Source organism: Ursus americanus, chromosome 9 (genome assembly GCF_024610735.1).
Source record: "Ursus americanus isolate L20-20 chromosome 9, mUrsAme1.1.p, whole genome shotgun sequence".
NCBI lineage: Eukaryota > Metazoa > Chordata > Mammalia > Carnivora > Ursidae > Ursus > Ursus americanus.
Window position 1 is genome coordinate 36,125,347 of NC_142135.1, and position 21,033 is coordinate 36,146,379.

The following is a 21,033-nucleotide window of genomic DNA, read 5'->3' on the forward strand; positions in this document are numbered from 1 at the left end:
TTTAGCTACCAAGAGAGTGTCAGAACAAGTACCAAGCATCCACAGGACAGGTTACCAAGCAAGTCATTACTGGAGACCGAAAGGAAAGGAGATCTAAGGAAGTGGCTAAAACCAAGTGGTTAGTGGAGGAGGAAGGAGAGGGGGCAAAGGAAGAAATGCTCAATTAGTGTTATAATTGTCTACATTCTTCTTCAGGATATGGGGTGTGTGGATCAAAGAACCCCACCTTCAGATCCCCAGTGATGCGGTTCTATTCTTTGCCCCTAAAAATATGGTTTTTATTTTGCTATAAAAATTTTATTTACTTTAAAACACTGATTTGAAAATGAGCATGTGTTACTCCTTACATACACTACTTCTGTAAGTAGGCTTAATAAGATGATTACTTACTAGCCAGGAATAACAGAGTAATTACTGCAGCCAAATGAACATAACCTAGGGCAATTTCAGCCTTCTCATCCTCCTGTTTCGTCAATTTTTAAAGTGTGTGCATTGTTTTCTTTTCTTTAAGAATAACTGTAGCTCCTGGAAACAATGGGTGAAATATATAACCTGTATAATATATGCTACATATAGCTGTTTCAAATCCTAACTGAAATAATCTGATGCTATATTAGAATATATTTATTATAGTAGAATAGAGAAAAATATAGCTATGATATTTATGTCTGAACTACCAATATGTGAGGAAAACGGAGAGATTCGGTCTAAGATGGATCTGAGCTTAGTAGCACATCTGTATAAATTATTGTACAGTTCAACCAACTTCCGCTCCTCCCGATGGCTTACTTAAAACATTTCAGTCCAGTATTCCAAGTCCTCCACTATATGTATCCAACCCGTCTCCATCAAACACACAGTTCATCACCAATACCTTCCAGTTCTTTTGAAGTGTATGTTGCACACATCTCTCTTTTCTATCTCTATGAACAGAAAAAGGAATTCCTATGAAGTAAGGAATCCACTGATCAACTCATACTGCAAGCATTTATTCGGCATCACATTGTGCTGTATGCTCAGCACTTTCCCTGGGCTTTATCATCTCCATCTTAGGATCCTGAAAGAGCATGTGTATCAGCGAGGCTTTGTCTGTCTGGGTGTAATAAAGAGCCAAACAGCATTGGCTTAAATTTAGGTTTATTTTCCTCACATAACTTAGTGCTGGCCGCGGTGGCTCCATATGTCACCTGCGCCTCAGGATCGTTTTATGTATCCACTTTGCTGTCCTTAGTGTGTGGATTTTGTCCTCATGTTTGTCATCACGTTCTGCCTCATGGTCACAAGTAGCTGGTCACTTCCACGGTCATGATTCCAAGAAGGTGGAAAAGCAAGAAGGTGAAGACTTTCCCAGGAATCTGTTGAACACTTCTCTTTATATCTTATTGGCTAGAACTATGTCAAAGGATGTCAGATGATGTCCAAGACTTTTTCTCTCCATCTTTCAGCTTCCCTTATTTCTGTGAGTTCAACTCCTTTCTCTCTCTCTTTCTTTTTAAAAACACAGACAGGTTTTCTTCATGTGATAGTGGTAAAGGAGAAGAGAGAAGCATGGTCAAAGAAAGCTCTAGTATGACAACATCCGGACTTAATGATCCACAGGAAAGACAGTGTATTCTTCTCAGTGTATTCATAGAAAACACTGCCCTGGTCGGAGTAGTGTGTCCATACTACCACCGCATAGGGGAATGTTGTTTAGCCAAAGGAAAGGAAGTTCTACTGTCAGATGAAGAGGGTTAGAAATGCTGGGCAAAGACAATACTTGTCCCTGTAGCAGCACTGAACAATTGGAAAGCCAATATTGTTTCTGCCATATTATGTGGTATGGAACTTCTGGCTTTAGTTGACAGTACGCTCAAAGTATTGAAGAGAGCCAAAACTGCTTTCTGAGGAGTATTCTAGCTCTGGCTATCAGGTAATCCTGAAGTCTCTGTGACCAATGCTGTCATTTGTATCCCAATATTCATCATCCCATTCTTTCACAGTAAAATAATTTTAAGCATGGCACATGGTCATGTATTAGAAGGACTACATTTCTCAGCCTCCCTTGCAGCTAGGTGTGACCACATGACTAACTTTGGGCTGATGGAAAGTGAACATATCTGATGTATACAACTAACTGTGTGTGTGTGTATGTGTGTATAACTGTATATGACTTTATGTCTTGATCTAGCTCCAATTATTTATCATTGCCTATCTTCCTCATGAAATATGAGCACTAGAAACTTTATCTCTTTTGTTTAATGCTGTCACTCTAGTATCCATTATAGTATTTGATACATAGAAAAGGTTCAGTGTTTACTGAGTAAATGATTAGGTCATTCTTTTCTGTCTATTCCATTCCAACTTTCCCATGAAGCTAGATCTCTGACCTCCTGGCTTAAAGTCTTCTCCTCCTATAACACTCATTTTCCATAGAGCATGTTTAATACTTTTCATTTACTGCTTTGAGTTCTTAGTTATCAATTCATTTATCTATGTTTTATATCTCAAGCAGATAATAAAATCCTCAGGGTGGGGATCACAGTGTACTTATTTTTCATACCTCTTTCACTCTGTAGCCAGTATATCTGGTATATGGAAAGCCCTCAATGAATACTGCTGAATATGACCAGGAAAGACAGTTTATGAGAGCCTTAGGAAAACTTAATGCATTCATTGGATTTCTGGTCAAGAAATCTGTATGAGATAAACATAAGCATGGGTAGAGAATTAAAATTTTTATGGTTTTCTTGATGTTTAGCATGTACCCTGAAGCAAATATGATGCATTTCTCTCTAAGCATAAGCTTGTTTATCAGGAGACAATTAGGCTATTTTTAATAACTACAAGGCCTAAGTAAAATTACGACAGGTGTGCTAGTTCAATGTACCTAAGAACTCCTTCTCGTGGAGAGGATAGGCAATAAAATACTTAATAACTTTTCCAGGTCTAGATTGTAAGAAATTCAGGGTATTTCCTCACAGGCCCTCTTGTCCATTTAAGGCTCTGCTTGAATTCATATTTTATTGGGGCCTGTATTTATTGCTTGGTTACAAGTAGTCGATCCAGGTGCCTCTGAAGGGAAACAAATACTCAGCATAGCAACACCAATGGAAAGTCACCACATGCACATCATCCAAAATCCCCATCTCCTTTTTTAATACAGAAATATGTAACCTCTGACATGGGCTTTCCCATTCACGCCTACAGCAAGACAGACAAAACACCAACATCCTCTCCCATACTGGTCTTAGTCCCCACTTTCAAACTCCACCTCTGCTCACCTGTGTTCTCAGGGTATACTTTGCCTCTGTCCCTCATCTTGCCTAATATTCTACTCCAAAAAACCTCTGTTACTACACCACCACTCAAAGTTTCTTTTCCTCTTTACTCTTAAGTTCCTAGTTCTAATTATTCCTAGCAATCCTTAAGTTGGTCAGGGATGCCTTGCAAGAATTTTTCACCATTGACTAAAAAATAAGAATCTCCATTCCTAAATGAAGAAGAACTCCAAAGAAGATTATTTCCATGCTAAAACAGTAATAATGCTACCAAGAAAACAACTTCCACCACTACTTCATAGGGCACATACTCAATCACAGTACAGGGTAAAAAAGTCCAACATATTATATTGTCTTATAGCAAACTGTAAAAATACCCAAGCAAACTATGTTAGACATATATCTCATTAGTTATTGATAAAAATACACTGCATTATAAAAAATAAACTAACCACTTCAAGTTAACAGACTAGTTTTAGTATCTTATTTATATTGCTTATGGTTTCACAGATTTCAGATAGTCTACTCAGCTCTCATCTCAGTTTAAAGCAGTCTAATACTTTAAAATTTGATGCAAATTTTTTTCATGCTGTATTTTTTGTATGACAACAACTGAAATAAAATGATATAAAGGTAGGATTTCTTGTTTGCTTTTTTTTTTTTTAATATTTTACTTATTTATTTGACAGAGAGAGAGGCAGCAAGAGAGGGAACACAAGAGGGGGAGTGAGAGAGGGAGAAGCAGGCTTCCCGCTGAATGGGGAGCCCGATGCGGGGCTTGATCCCAGAATGCTGAGATCATGACCCAAGCCGAAGACAGCCACGTAACAACTGAGCCACCCAGCGCCCCTTGTTTGCTTTGTTTTTGAACAATTCCTTACAGTGTCCTGTATACTCACAGCTTTAGGAAAACTTATGATTTTTTTACCAATATCATATAAAAATGTCCTGCATTAGTTTTCCATAAACAGACTTGCACAAATTAAAATTCTTTAGTTCTCTGTTTATTCACATTCTCTTTCCAAAATTTCCTAACATTTACTGGTATACGTTACTAAACTATCTCCCTTGTTAATTCTTATTGCATGAATGTCATGACTATATTAATAACAACCATTTTTATATAATTGGGCTTTTATGAGACCAAGATTATCTTGCAAGAAGGCAAAGAATCCTCTAAAAGGTAAACCAATTGTATAAATCACCACAGCCCAGAAATCAAGGATAAATAGTGGAGCTCTATCTCCACAGAAAAGTTAGAATTGTACATTTGGATTTGATTATGAAGTTATCTAGAAGGTTGACTCTGAACTTATGTAAGTGGCAGAGAACTAGGACGTAAGAAACCCAAATAACATTCCTGTTGTTCTAGCGTTAAAGAACCGATTGTTGTCATAGAGATGAATTACAGAATGGAGTATGAAAGGACATGTACTTTGTAAATATGAAACGCACTTTGGGCTTTTGAATATTAATTTCTCTTATGTTCTTTCTTGGCCTATCATAATATGTATAGAGAAACAATAATTTAGAAAAGAGAAATATTCTGGGAGCCAGCAATCATGAAAGTCATAGTACTTGAAGGGGACAAATGAAAATCAAAGAATACAAATATAGGCTGATAGATCCGGTGTCCTCACCCTATCTAGAGTACACTTTTCAGAGCGAAAACACTGGAAAAGTTTCGATCAACATGAGAGGCAATTTGCCTAAACTATCAGCTGATCATTTTATTGCCTGAAGTGCTTCTCCTTAACTATGTACTTGAAAGTTTGTGTGTTAGTTGCCCAGACAATAAAAATTAATGTTAAATCTTGGTTTTAGCAATAATCCTTAGATTATTCCACTGTTTTTCACTTCTATTTCCAAAGATTTGTCCATCTTTCTTCCGCTTTGTTTATAGTGTAAATGTTTCCTCTACTAACAAAAATCATCCACCACATTCTTGAATAACTTTTAAAATTAATCTTTCAAATAAAACTTTGTCAAAGATTGTCTGGAAATATCATCACCATCCAAAACAAGCGGAAGAAAAGAAATAATAAGAGTTAGAGCAAAAATCAGTAAAAGCCTCTAGTCAGGCTAACTAAAAAAGGGAGAAAGGAATCAAATGACCAATATCAGACCTGAAAGAGGGGACATCACCACAGATCCTATGGAAATTAAAAGGATAAGAAAGGAATATTATGAACAAGTCCATGCCCACAAATTTGATAATCATTTCAAGAAAATGGACCAATTTCTTGAAAAACAATCAGATAAAACTCACACAAGAAGAAACAGAGGATCTGAATAGGCCTATATCTATTAAAGAAACTGAAGCAGTAATTAGTAACCTTCCAAAAAAGAAAGCATCAGGTCTAGATGGGTTCCCTGATGATTTCTAGCATCATTTAAGGGAGAAATTATACCAATTCTCTACAATCTCTTTCAGGGGACAGAAGCAGAAGAAATATTTCCTAACTTAATCTATGGGGCCAGTATTGCCTTAATAACAAAACCAGAAACAGACATTATAAGAAAAAGAAACTACAGATTAATATCTCTCATGAACGAAGACACAAAAATCTTCAACAAAATACTAGCAAATATAATCCAACAATGTATAAAAAGAATTATATACTACACTAAGTGGGATTTATACTATATTAAGTGTAGAATTATATACTACACAAAGTAAGGCTTGTTTAACATTTAAAACTCAATTAATATAATCCATCACATCAACAAACTTAAAATGAAAAATCACACGATCATATGAATGGATGTATAAAAAACATTTGACAAAATCCAAACCCATTCATGATAAACGTTCTCGGTAAACTAGGAATAGACAGAAATTTCCTCAACTTGATAAACATTATCTACAAAAAACCTGCAGTGAGAAACCTGAAACTTTCCCACTAAGATCAGACAAAAGGCAAGGATGTCCTTTCTCACCACTGTTTTTCAACATACTGAAAGTCCTTGCTAGTACAATAAGGCAAGAAAAGGAAATAAAATTATTACAGATTGGGACAGAAGAACTGTCCCTGTTTACAGATGGCAGGGCTGTCTATGAAGAAAATCTGAAAGAATCAACATGAAAACTCTTCAAATGAATAAGTGATTATAGCAAGGTTGCAGCATATAAGGTTAATATGCAAAAGTCAATTACATTACATTTTTATATACTAACAATGAGCAAGTGGAATTTCAAATTAAAAGCACAATAGCATTTATGTTAGCATACCAAAAAATGAAATACTGAGATACAAATCTAACAAAATAATACAAGATCTATATAAGGAAAACTATAAAACTCTGAAGAATGAAATCAAAGAACTAAATAAGTGGAGAGATATTCTATGTTCATGGACAAGAAGATTCGATATTGTCAAGATGTCATTTCTCAATCTATAGATTCAATGTATCCCAATCAAAATTCCAGGAAATTATTTAATGGCTATTGGCAAACTGATTCTAATGCTTACGGAGTCAAAAGAGCCAGAATAGCTTATACAATAATGAAGGAGAAGAACAAAAATGGAGGACTAACACTGCCATACCTTAAGATCTAAAGCTACAGTAATCAACAATGTGGTACTGGTGAAAGAATAGACAGATAGGTCAATGGAACACAACTGATAGCCCTGAAATAGATCCTCATGAATACAGTCAAATGATCTTTGACAAAGTAGAAAAAAGAATACAATGGAGCAAAGACCGTCTCTTCAACAAATGGTGCTGGAACTAGACATTCACATGCAAAAAAATGAATTTACATACAGACCTAACCCCCTTCAGAAAAATGACCTCAAAATGGACCATAGACTTAAATGTAAAACACACACTATAAAACTCTTAGAAGAAAACATAACAGAAAACCTAGATGATCTTGGGTATGGTGATGCCTTTTTAGATACAACACCAAAGACATGATCCATGTAAGAAATAATTAAAATTAAAAACTTCTGCTCTGTGAAAGATAATATCAAGGGAATTAGAAAACAAGCCATAGACTAGGAGAAAATATCTGCAAAAGACACATCTGATAAAGGACTGTTATCCAAAATATACAAAGAAACTCTTAAAATTCAAAAGTAAGAAAACAACCCAATTAAAAAAATGAGGCAAAGACTTTTACACACACCTCGCCAAAGAAGTCATGCAGATGGAAAATAAGCATATGCATAGACAAAGATGCTCCACTTCATATATCATCAGGGAGATGTATATTAAAACAATAAGAGATATCATTACACACGTAATAGAATGCCCAAAATCTAGACCATTGAAAACATCAAATGCTGGTGAGGTTGTGGAGCAAGAGGAACTCTCTCCTTCAGTGCTGGTGGGAATCCAACCCGGTACAAGCTACTTTGGAAGACAGTTTGGTGGTTTCTTACAAAACTAAACACATTCTGACCATATGATTCGGCAATCACACTCCTTTGTATCTGCCCTAAGGAGTTGAAAAGTTATGTCCACACACAAGTCTGCAGATGAGTGTTTATAGTAGCTTTATTCCTAATTGCCAAAAGTAGGTAGGTAATGAGTAAACAACAAATTTGCTAAATTGTATAAATTCCTAAAACACATCAGAAATCTATGAATTAGATTTCGCTGATGTGAGAGATTCATAAACTTGGCACAAATAATATAGGAATGTAAAATATTGTTTCTAACCCAATTTGCTTCAAGGACTTCATCGAAAATGCCATGGGGAAATATTTTTGCTCTATTTATTTTCAGGGCATATAATTACATCCTTACAGACTGTCTAAAGTATACTGGAAAAAAGTTGATATTTTAGAGACCGCATAGCTCTATAGCCCTTTTAAAAAAGATACTGAGCAAAGGGTGCCTGAACGGCTCAGTAGGTTAACTGTTCGACTTTTGATTTCGGCTCCAGTCATGATCTCAGAGTTATGAGATCGAGCCCCATGCTGGGCTCCGTGCTAGGTGTGGCGCCAGCTTAAAATTCTCTCTCTCCCTCTCCCTTGCCCCACCACGACCATCCCCCATAAGAAAAACAAAATAAAAAACAAAACAAAAAAAAACAAAAACAAAAACAAGGAAAAAGAGATACTGAGCAAACAGAAATCGTTGGTGGTAAAAGATGGTCCGTTAGAATCATTTATAAAAGTTAAAAGCTTTATCATTTTTAAATAATTTTTAAAAATAAAGAAGACTGAGAGACTAATGTAATAGTTATAATCCACAAACTGTGGTAGAATGGAAAGAGCACTGACTTAAGACTTATATTAAAATTTCAGTTCCACCATTTTTTAGCTATGTATGAATGATTTCAGGCAGGTCACTTACCATCTCTGAGCCCTCAGATCCTAATATATAAAACGATAATGATGCCCATATCAACTTCACAAGGTGGTTGTGATAAGAGGCTCGAAGATACAATGAGTTAGCTTACATGAAAATGCCTGGCACACTGCCTAGCATCAAGTAGCTCTCAGTGAATACCTCTTCCTTTCCTTCATAATAAATAGAACTGAGTCTTCTGTTTAACTCTTGACAAAAATAAAACCAACGTCTTTTTTATAGATGAACAGTTTCTTCACTTGAGTTTTTATAGGAGATACACTCTAAGTACAGATAGGATTATAGAAGTATAGAAACAAAAAGCAAAGAAAACATATCTTGAGAAGCATCTAATAAGCAGCTTTCTTTGTTTCATGCTGACATGTTTTGTGGTTACAATGTAGGCTTCCAATGAACACCGGATCAAAATTAAAATTCTAGGCAGGCATTCAACTTTTATGACTGTGTCCATTCTTCACTGAGCATGGGAAACGAATGCTTTAGAAGTTATTTATTGAAGATATTCCCATAGTACTATTACAAAGTTCACTTCCAAAAGAGGCCCTATCCCTGTAATGTATCTGAGTAAGTGAAAGCTATACCAGGTTTCTTGCGTTGTACTTTTAAAATTGTAGCAGAATACTAAAACCATATTTTAAAGAGGCTTTTCTGAGGCTAGGCCACAGCAATTTTGCAAAGGTCCATGACAGGAAAAGAGACCAAACAAATTTCAAAAATAAAGAACACCAATCTAAAATAATTTATGACCACATTTTGAATAAAATTAAATATAGAATAATTAGCAAAAAGCATTTAATTATAGTTTTCCTATTATGAATGTAAAGTTGGCAAAAACGCAGTAAGACTAATCAAAATCAGGTAATAGTTACCTCTGTGGCCTTGCTTGATGGTTCCAGTCCAATCATATTTGCTACTATTAACTGATGTAAGAGTTGAACCTGAGCCACACTTAGGAAGAAGTCCAGGTTTGTGGTTATATTCACTTCCAAGGAATGGCCACACACTAAAATTTCCTAAAGGAAAAAAAAAAAAGTTGAATACAGATAAAGATACATGATAGCCATTAGATGATAATTTATCATTCTTACTTATTTGACCTTTACATGTTGATGAATTCCCCTGGGACTCAAGTTCATATGTTAATGAGAATAGCAGAAATGGAGAGCACAGCCACTCAACATAGTTTAATGGATTAATTTAATAAACATTTATGAGGTCCTGCTGTGCGCTGGGCTGTGCGCTAGTTGCAGGGAAACAAACTAACAACACAAACACTAATTTTTTTACCATTTCATATACATTTGGCTTTTTCAAACCTCAAACTACTAACATCATTTCCATATGTAAGTGATGATGTAATTCTTTAGCATAATCCTGTTCATTCATTCAAACTAACAAATATTTACTGAGCATCTCCTAAGTAACTCGCACTACACTCAGCTGCTAGGGATAGCACAAAGAATAAGGGTGGCTTTGAATGGCAACCTGCTCTTGAGGAGATTACAATCTAGTTGGGCAGACAGATGTAAACAGGCAATTGTAGGCAAGAAATCACAATCACAAGTGGTATGGTTTGAGTATTCCCCAAAGTATACACTCCAAATGATTTATAACAAATAGTGCTGAAGCCAAAGATAGCTAGACTAATTAATTTCACTTCTTCAAGCTGCTAAAATCTTGGCTGCATTAGGTAGATGTCCACTACTTAACTGAGTCACTTCAACATTCATCATTGGAAAACCATTCAGGGAAGGAAAAAGGAAGAAAAAAATAGACCTGAAGTTTCACTTAATAAGCAGAAGTTCTGCCTCCTGTCAGGAAGAGAACGTGGACAATGTTCAAATGCTTGGAAATGTCCAAAGAACCTTCTCCTTTCTAGTGTCATCTAAGAGAATGGATTTAAGGAGACTTATGATGGCTCCGAATGCAAACTACACAGCTTAGAGAGGATTTTATTACAGCCATAAGGAATAGTATGTTGGAAATGAATATTCCTTTTGCTTTTTGGGTTAAATAACCCTTCCCCCTACAAGTTCTCTGTATTTATTAAAATTAGACTTCTTATTTTATTCCTCACACACACGCATGCTCTCTCTCTCTCCCTTTCTAAAATAAATACATAAATCTTTAAAAAAATAATAAAAAGAGGATAGAAGAAGTTAATTGGAGTGTTATGAGGATTAAATGAGTAACGGCATGAAAAGCAATAACAGTACTAGAAACTATTAATTTTTAGTTACAATAATAGCATTGATAATAAGCAATTTGACATCGTGTGCACTAAAACTAAGAAAATCCCTAACTTACAAAGAGAAGCTACTCCATTATACAGACTAAAATGAAACCTAAATTAAGTTCTCACCTCAGTGTGCATATTTTCTGGAGAAATTATTTTGGTGAAAATGATAGCAGGTGCTCCAGTTATTCGGACAGAAAAATCTGTTAAGATGGGAGTCAAAATTGCTCTTCTTTCTTGATGTCGTCGTATGCTAAAAGATAAAGTAAAAAATTATTAGCCATTCATTTTTTTCAAGGATCTTCTTCATTAAACTTGTGCACGTCTTCACTACAAACAAGTATGACAAAATTACATTATTATTTCGAGAGTGCCTATTTGTACATTTTATAGTCATAGTTTTACAACTTCAATTCTTAACTTCAGATTAATAAAAGATAGCATAAAATTACTGAGAAATCCAGATGCAATTAATTTCATATCAGTCACATCCTTTTAACAAATTACTTTGTTTTTAATTACTTTTGTTCTTACAAATAGTTCAATCTTTTCTTACCAATAATAACCTTCCCATTGTGGGATAATTTTTAATTTCCTATTTTTACTATTTCTGACCCAGGTGACCACTGCCATCTTTCCAACCTCATTAGGTTCACAAGTATATATCCTCTTAATCTCTGAACGACCTTTTTTTAAGCTCTAAGAACTGTCTCAGCTCATGGATTATTACTGCATATACGGTTGATGAAATAGCTTTTATGACTTTGATACTGAATGCTTCTTCACAACAATCATGTACGTGAAGTAAAATCCATTACTAGCCCCATATTACTTACAAGGAAATGAGGATCAGGGGCTAGCCTAAGGCCACCTAATGGGAACAAAGTTTCCACTGTTGGGTCAGATAGCAGAATAGCATTTGGCCTCTATTTTAATTCTTCCTTATACATTCTCACCTTTGATCAGTTATGTAGCACAATATTTCTACTTTACATTCAGAATAGCTAAATGCTAGTAATTTCAAGGAAGTACTGCAAACATGGCAGAAGATGAAACTGGAAAACACTATTGAGAAATTGAAGCTCGTGCTATTAGTATAGTTCTTCAGGTCTACTATCCATATTCTAAGTTTTCATTTTATGAAGTAATATAGTTCTACATTTTACTAGCAAGCTGTACCTCAAGAGTTCCTTGGAACCATTAACTTAATATTCCTTACAAATATGTCTCTATTATTCACTTATAAAGTGATAAAGTGGAGATGAGAGAACTGGCATAAATTATCTCATTAAAAAGCCCATATAAAACTCAAGTTTTTAAAATCCTTTTCTACCAGAGTAGTCTAGAAAGTAGGAAGTACTAGTATCTTTTGTTCAAACTTGCAATGGGCAAAGCTTTACATGGTGTCTGCCAAAAAAGCAAATTGGATCATCTGGTTCTGTGACACATAAGTATTGGATTTCAAGAAAGTCAATTTTAAAGAATTAAGAGATCTGGTGAATGGAGAGTAACAGGAAGAAGTATTAAAATCTGTGAATACAGAGGAAAGGTTGCGATCCTGAGAGACACCGTAATTATAGCTTAATAGCTCAAGTTCCATAAAATGGTCAATGTGAGAAACATGGAACATCTGATGTGCTCTCATAGGGGAATGTTAAAATATATGATGTATTAAAAATACCTTAAAATGGAAAAGATGGCAGGAAACCAAATAAGAGCAAATATTAACGAAACACCCAATGGGGGAAAAAAAAGAGTATTTATACATATCAAATTTTTCCCCATTATGTGATGAATTAAATCAGTAACACAACACATGAAGACCTATGACCTTAGATATAAAAAAAAAATAAGTCAATAGTCCTATAAAACTATAACTTTTCTGGTACATTATAATGGTTTTTCTTTTGTGTTATTTCTTGTAAGTCTTTGAGGTAATGACATATATTTCTTTAATCATTAAAAGTTTTTATAGATTGAAATACTTCAAATGAAATAAATACTGAAAAAAAATCACTACGAAAATTAAATTCTGCCAATATTTTACTAGATAAGAGCATAGGATTTAAAATTTAAAATTTTTCCAGAAACAGACTCACTAAAATAAAATACATATAGTATTATAGGGTAACATATAGCTCAAGAAAAAAATCAGTAAACTAGAATATACATTTGAGAAAATTCCAGGAATATGCTAAAGTAAATTTTAAAATGGAAAATTAAAAAAAAAAGAGACACGAGGGGCAGGTCCGACATATTTAATTTGTCGGTCCGACATATTTAATTTCCAAAAACAGAGAATAGAAAGTAAGGAAAAGGAACAGTATCAAAGAGTTAATGGCCGAGAATTCTCCAGAACTCATGAAACATAAGAACCCACGGATTCAAGAAGTACAATGCGTCCTGGTTCAGATAAATACAATAACATCCACAATCAGGCATGTCTTGGTCAAAGAGCTGATCACCTATGACAAATGAAAGATGGTAAAACCAGCTAGAGAAAAAAGATAATCTATAGCATGCTAAGACATGTGATGTTAGGAGAGCTGTGGAAGAAATATTTCTCTGGTATACTAGAACAATGATTTAGAATTTCTACACTGTCCACAGAAACATGGAAATGAAACAGTGATTTGTACCTGTCAGCTAACATGGAGGATTAAACCCACAGAAATTTATAAAACCCTGTGTAAGGATTAAAAAGAAAAAAGACAATCATTAAGTGCTAAACAAATAACAGGAAAGTAATCATATATGTTAACAAAAACTATTCAGTTAATCTCTGGGAAGAGTAGATTGTAAATAAGGAAAAGTATAGTTCTCTGAAATTGTTAGTATGCAAGAAGGCATAGGTACGTGTCATCTGTGCTCATGAAAAGACATGTTTAGGAAGGCTGTGCTCATTTTTCTTGAGCTCAGCAAAATTATACTAAGGTTCTTCTGCCCATCTTCCATACATTTTGGAATGACACTGTGGGAAATATTAAAGCAGTTTAAGAACCCTATTTCAAAAATTGCATATTATGAAAGACTATATGTAAGTAGGAAAAATGGTACTAAGGTTTCCAAAATATTCCACTAAAAAGACAGAATAAAAAGTGCCAGATGGTCTGTGTGTGCATCAAACAGTTTTTATTCAACACGAAGACTTTCTTGGTATGGCTTTATAGCCAAGCTTCAGATAGAAGATACCCGACCAGAAGATACTTAAGTCTTGTTCTGGTAATCCTCTTGCAGAGGTTATTTCTCAATATAAAAAACAGTAATATTCACAGCCATTTATTGTAAACAACCTACTAGCTGGAAAACTGTTATAATTTTATTACTGTCTTATTTGTAGAGATTCCTCTTATTTTTAGAGGATTCTCACTTATTCATTTATTCACTTTTAAAGTTTATTTATTTAAGCAATCTCTACATCCAACGTGGGGCTCGAACTCACAACCCCAAGATCAAGAGTCACACACACTTCCCAACTAAGCCAGCCAGCTGCCTAGATGGGAGGTTCTTGAGGATAATATGAATTTTTTATAATTTAAAAATCAAATATATAATTAAGAGTTTAAACCTATTTCGGTGTTTTGGGTTTTTTCCCAAGAGGAACACAATCCAGTGATCCAATGCAATTAAAATCCAAACTCCCTTTGACCTATAAAGCCATTCATAATTTAGTCCCTTCCCTACCCTAAACTTTACTTATTATTCTTTTCCTCCCAGCCAGCCATGATCCTTAAGTGTACAAAACTGATTTCTACTCAAAGCTCTCTACTCTGCCAGAACACTCTTGACACAATCACTCTAGGAGTATCTGCATGGGTAGTGCATTCTTGTCATTAGGTATTAGACTAGGCCTAATGTAAAGAAATTTTCCACAGACCCTTATCCCATTATACTGCCATATTACTCTCACAGCATTTATCACTGTGTGAAATTTTGAGAACATGGACTGAGTGTCCACTATTGCACCAGGCCCTCTGCTAGGTGCTGGAAATACAGTGGCAAAGACAGATGTGTGCAGCTCAGTTTAGCAGGGGAAAAATACCTAAAAATAGTCATAAGGTAGGTCAAGTAAAATGATAAGGAAAAAACAGGCAGGTATGGAAACTTCCAGTAGGGGACCTTACTTTAAATGTAAAGACATATAAAGTGTCTGTGAATAATGCTGCAAGAACTACAACCCGAAATAATTTTCAAGGTACATTTAAATAAAATGCTAGTACAAATTTATTTTGGCAATATTAAATAATGTTAAAATATTTGCATTCTCTAAACAAAACAAGAAGAAACAAATGAAAATTATCCCACCCAAACAAACAAACCAAAACTGTGGTTAATATATTTGTGATGGAGATTCCAGTCTTTAAAAGAAGGTCTTATGGGCATAGCTGTATTGAAATATCAACTTAACTCAATTTTACAGAGATGTTCAATTGTTAACAGCTCTGGTTATAGTTTCCAGTTGTTTATATCTATAGTCTGGAACTCCTGCATCTTATTCTACTTGATAGCTCTTTCTTCAAGGAAAAACTTCAGAAGAAAACTTCATGGAGGAGGGAGATGTCAGGGGACTGCTGAATGCTTCTCACAGAAAAAGACATTAGAAATTGAGGATATCAATGGGAATCTACCAAGGGAAAAACAGACAGGGGGTTTATGTTTTTTTATTTCATTTTTAAAGCTTTAATAACATGTATTGATGTACCAAGTGCAGTGCTCACAGAATAATACTGCATAATATATAAAAGGTATGTGTTGTACATATGCATTTAAGTGAATGTTGATATAATCTTGTTTGGATCCTTCTCTTGAAAACAAAATGTTGAATGGAGGGAAACCTGGCTATTTAGGGCTTTGGATCAATCTGGGCATTATTATCTATATTCATATATATATATGTGTGTGTGCATGTGTGTGTGTGTGTATAGCAATTATGATGTTAGGGGTTGTAAGAACTATAAATTAATTGACATTATAGGGGGTCTTAAAATTTTATGATATACTATTGTGATGATTATATTCAATTTAAATATTTTCTGATTTTTTGAGTACCTACTGTCTGTCAGTAAGTATGTAAGAAACAAAGAAGACTGGCCAAGACAGATCTGTCCTTTTATCTCTACACCACCCTTTCAGCTTGCCAAGGACACCCTCAGCCTATATGTAAGGAAGCTAAACCACGGCCTCCTCCCCCTCACACAGGTCCAAGCACCGGTCACCGAGTGAAAAGACAACAGTGACCAGGTAAGTAACCTGCATACAGCAGACATCAGTACAGGTTATTCTAGTTCTCAGTACTTCATTTCCTCAGGTTATAAAATAAGCCCAGACATAGTAAAAATGGTTGCTAAGAGAAAAAGAAACAAAAGTGATTAACTAACAATGAACTTTAGCCTGAGTGTAAGGGGTCAGAACACCGAGTCTAGGAAAAGTAGTTGAATGAGCGGAAGCAAATCAGGGTTCTATACTTGGCTCTACTTCTAGGTGACATTACACAAGGCAAGGAACCTCCTCAAACTTAGTTCCTTATGGTGGTTTTGTCCTGTAACAACTTGCTAAGAACATTCCAGATCTGAGAGAGAAAAACTGCATGAGATTTGGAGGTATGAGGGAACTAAATACTGGCCAATATTCTCTCAAAGGCATGCTTTGTAGAACAGTGAAATTCCGACTCTGTGGTGCCGGCAGATTCCAGCTTGTCTTCCGTCTTCTCGGTTCTGTGACCAGCTCTTTTTCCTGACCACTGGCCCTGCTGACCCCACTGGCTCACCCCCTGCACAGAGGCCACAGCCTCCCATGGACTTCTCTCCCAGCCTCCAGTGGTCCCTCCAGCGGCTGGACATGCCTGTGACATGTCTCCGATTCACAGTCCCCTTTAGATCCTTACTTCACAGCTTCCTCACAATTGAGCAAGGCCTTATTCCTAAAATAAATCCCTTATGCTCTAATATGTACAGTGGTTCTGCTGCTATGACTGAATCCTAATGTTTTCTCTCAACTGAAAAACTGAGGTTTTAGGAGGGAAAGTTCTACAAGTTTTAAAATGTGGTCATTTTTATGCTTAAAACTTCCCTACTCCCTTCTCCCCCAACATACACACAGAAACACACTTTGACTAAAGACAAAAGCTGAGTAATGTATGCAGGAGGAATTAATGAAAACCATTATAAAGGCTGTTATTTAAAATCTGTCAAAGGAGGGAGCAAATTATTCTTCACTGAGTACCTTTTTCTATCTTTTGAATTTTACCTGTAATTCCTATTGAAAAACAAATATATAATCATATTAAGGCTCTGCTTATATTTCTATCAAGATTAATCATCACTACAAGGTATATCAGATCTAAAATCTCTTGTCTTCATTTGACTCAGTATCTCTCAGAAACATTCAGTTACTTGATCTGTACCAGTTCTACTTAATTGTTTAATCATTCAACCTTTCCTTAATTCACTCAATTCTTGATTAAGTACCTATTATGTGCCAAGCATAATATTATGTACTGCGTATACGAAGTGAGTAAAACATGTCACATTTTCATACTCCTAGCCTTTGAATCTACTGCTTTCTTAGTTCAAAATGCCCCCTCGCCTCTCCTGCCACTCAGACTCTGTGGAAACAAATTCAGAAGTTGTATACTCTGTGAGACCTTCCCTGAAAACCCACTCACAGAGTGAATCATTCATTTCTTTCTTTAAATTTTCTATTTCGTACCTACGTCAATTTTAGATTTATTGTATTATGTATCTGTCATATCTATTAGCCTGAGATGTCCTTATGTACATGGAATGTGCTTATCTTGATTTTGATGTGTCTCTTCTATAATCCTAAACATCCTATGTCTACCATAGTAATTTACTCCCTGCACTCTAATAGGTAATTAACTATTAATTCTTTGATTTGACACTGAGCTCTGTAAGGGACAGGGACATATCAGAAATTATTTCATTTTGTTTCTCTAGTGTAAAAGACATTCTATGGCATTCAATTGATGTTCAGAAGCCTTAATTTTTGACAAGCATGCCAAGGCCATTCAATGGGGGAATGAACAGTCTGGGTGCTGGGACAAATGGTGCTGGGATAATTGTATATTCACATACAAAAAAAGGAAGTTGGACTTTACCTCATACCATATAAAAAAACAAACAAAAACTCCTGAAAAGGAGCAACAATCTAGCTATAAGAGTTAAACCCATAAAGCTGTTAGAATAAAAGACAGACACAAGTCACCAGAAAGAAAATACCTAGGAATAAACTTAACCAAAGAGGTTAAAGATCTGTACTCTGAAAACTATCAAACATCAACTAAAGAAACTGAAGATGATACAAACAAATGAAAAGATAGTCCAGGCTCATGGATTGGAAGAATTAATATTGTTAAAATGTCCATACTATCCAAAGCAATCTACAGATTTAATGTAATCCCTATCAAAGTACCAAAAGCATTTTTTGCAGAACTAGAACAAATAATAATAAAGTTTCTATGGAACCCTCAGTAGTCAAAGCAATCTTGAGAAAAAAAGAACAAAGCTTGAGGGATCACAATTCCAGATTTCAAGATATACTACAAAGCTGTAGTCATCAAAATAGTACGGTGCCAGCACAAAACAGACACATAAATCAATGGAGCAGAATAGAAAGCCTAGAAATAAACCAATGCTTATATGGTCAATTAATCTATGACAAAGGAGGCAAGAATATACAATGGGTAAAGGTAGTCTCTTCAATAAACGGTGCAGGGAAAACTGAACAACAAAAGAATGACACTGGACTACCTTCTTATATAATACACAAAAATAAACTCCAAATGGATTAAAGACCTAAATGTGAGACCTAAAACCATAAAAATCCTAGAAGAGAATACAGGCAATAATATCTCCAATAGTGGCCATAGAAGCATTTTTCTAGATATACCTCCTAAGGCAAGGGAAACAAAAGCAAAATTAAACCTTTGGGACTGCAGAAGCACCTGGGTGGCTCAGTCAGTTAAGTGTCTGACTCTTGATTTTGGCTCAGGTCAAGATCTCAGCATTGTGAGATTGAGCCCTGCACTGGGCTCTATGCTCTGCATGGAGTCTGCTTGAGATTCTCTCTCTCCCTCTGCCCCTCCCCCCAACTTGCACATGTATGTGCCCAGTCTCTCTCTCTGTCTCTCAAACAAATAAAATTTTAAAAAACAACAAAAAACTATTAGGACTACATAAAAAACTTTTGTACAGTGAAGGAAACCATCAAAAAAACAAAAAGGGAACCTACTGAATAGGAGAAGATATGTGCAAATGATATATCTAATAAGGAGTTAATATCCAAAATATATAAAGAACTTAAGAACTCAACATCAAAAAACCCCAAAAATCCAAAAACCAAAACCCAAACAATCCAATTAAAAAATGCACAGAGGACCTGAAGGCACTTTTTCAAAGAATACATACAGATGGCCAATAGACACATGAAAAGATGCTCAACATCGGGGAAATGCAAATCAAAACTACAATAAGATATTACCTTACACCTGTCAGAATGGTTAAAATAAAAAGCACAAGAAATAACAAGTATTGGCAAGGATGTAGAGAAGAAGGAACCCTTGTACACTGTTGGTGGGAATGGAAATTGGTACAGCCACCTGTGGAAAACAGAATGGAGGTTCTTCAAAAAATTAGAAATAGGAATACCATATGATCCAATAATTCCACTACTGGGTATTTACTCAAAGAAAATGAAAACACTAGTTTGAAAAGATATATGAACCTCTATATTTATTGCAGCATTATTTACAACAGGCAAGATTTGGATACAACCTAAATGTTTATTGACAGATAACTGAAGAAGGAAGATGTGGTATGTGTCAATTACATACACACACAGGAATATTTTGCAGCTATAAAAAGGATGAGATCTTGCCATCTGTGACAACATGGATGATTCTAGAGGGTATTATGCTAAGTGAAATAAATCAGACTAAGAAAGACAAATATCATATGATTTCACTCGTGGAATCTAAAAAACAAAGCAAACAAATAAAAAGCAGAATCAGGTCTATAAATACAGAGAATAAACTGATGGCTGCCAGAGGAAAGGGGGTGATGTGGATGGACAAAATGGGTGACGGGGAGTGGGAGTACAGATATATTCCATTCGGTTATAAGTCATGGGAATAAAAGGCACAGCATAGGTAATGTAGGCAACGATATTGTAACAGTATTGTACGGTGACAGATAGTAGCTATACCACAGCATAACATACACAAAAGCTGAGTCACTATGTTGTACATCTGAAACTAGTATTACACTGAGTGTCAACTATATGCAAATGAAAAAAAAAATCAAAACATAGGCATAAATCTTAATGACCTTGGATCTAGCAATGGATTCTTGGAACAATGATAAAAACTTGTGCAAAGATCATTATCAAAAAATGAAAAGGTCATTTATAAATTATGTATCAGATAAGGGTATAGCATTTAGAATAAAGAACTCCTACAAATCATCAACAATTTAAAAATGGGCAAAAGGCTTGAGTAAACCTTTGTTTTTTTTAATTGTTATGTTAGTCACCATTTTTCTAAGGAAGATATAAAAATGGCCAAAAAACACATAAAGGGCTTAACATCATTAAGCATTATCAAAATGCAAATCAAAACCACACCGAATAGGACGGTTACAGTTAAAAAAAAAAAAAAAGGAAAATAAGTGTTGGTGAGAATGTGGTGAGATTGGAACCCTTGAGCATTGCTGGTGGGAATGTAAAATGGTTCAGCCGCTGTGAAAAATAGTTTGGCAGCTCCTCAAAAGTTAAATATAGAATTACCATATGATCATGAAATTCTACTCTTACATAAATATCCCCAATACCTGAAGACAGGTACTGAAACAGGTACTTGTACGCAAATGTCCACAGCAATATTATTCATAATAGCTAAAAAGTAGAAACAGCCCAAATATCCACCAACAGATGAGTGGCTAAACAAACTATGGTATTTACAGGCAGTGGCATATTATCCAACAGTAACCAAGAATGAGGTATTGACACATGCTACCATGTGGAAAAACCTCCAAAACACTGTGCTAAGTGAATGAGTCAGACACTAAAGGTCACATACTGTATGATTTCTTTTATATGAAATATCTGGATAGATAAATCCACGGAAACAGAAAGCAGACTGGCATTTGCCAGGGGCCAAGGGGAGAGAGAAGGATGTAGAAGAAAGTGCTTAATGGGTAA

The 21,033-nt window shown here is 35.2% G+C and overlaps 1 protein-coding gene across 7 annotated transcripts in view; it reads right to left on the bottom strand.

Moving 5' to 3' along the window:
- Window positions 1-21,033, bottom strand: part of VPS13B (vacuolar protein sorting 13 homolog B) — a 760,370-nt gene that overhangs the window by 244,146 nt on the left and 495,191 nt on the right. For all 7 annotated transcript variants that reach the window (XM_087864704.1, XM_087864702.1, XM_087864703.1 and 4 more), the window contains 2 exons: window positions 10,945-11,071; window positions 9,452-9,595 (listed from right to left, as the gene is read on the bottom strand). In XM_087864704.1, coding sequence (XP_087720830.1) covers window positions 9,452-9,595; window positions 10,945-11,071 — 271 coding nt within the window. The remainder of the gene's footprint in view (window positions 1-9,451; window positions 9,596-10,944; window positions 11,072-21,033) is intronic.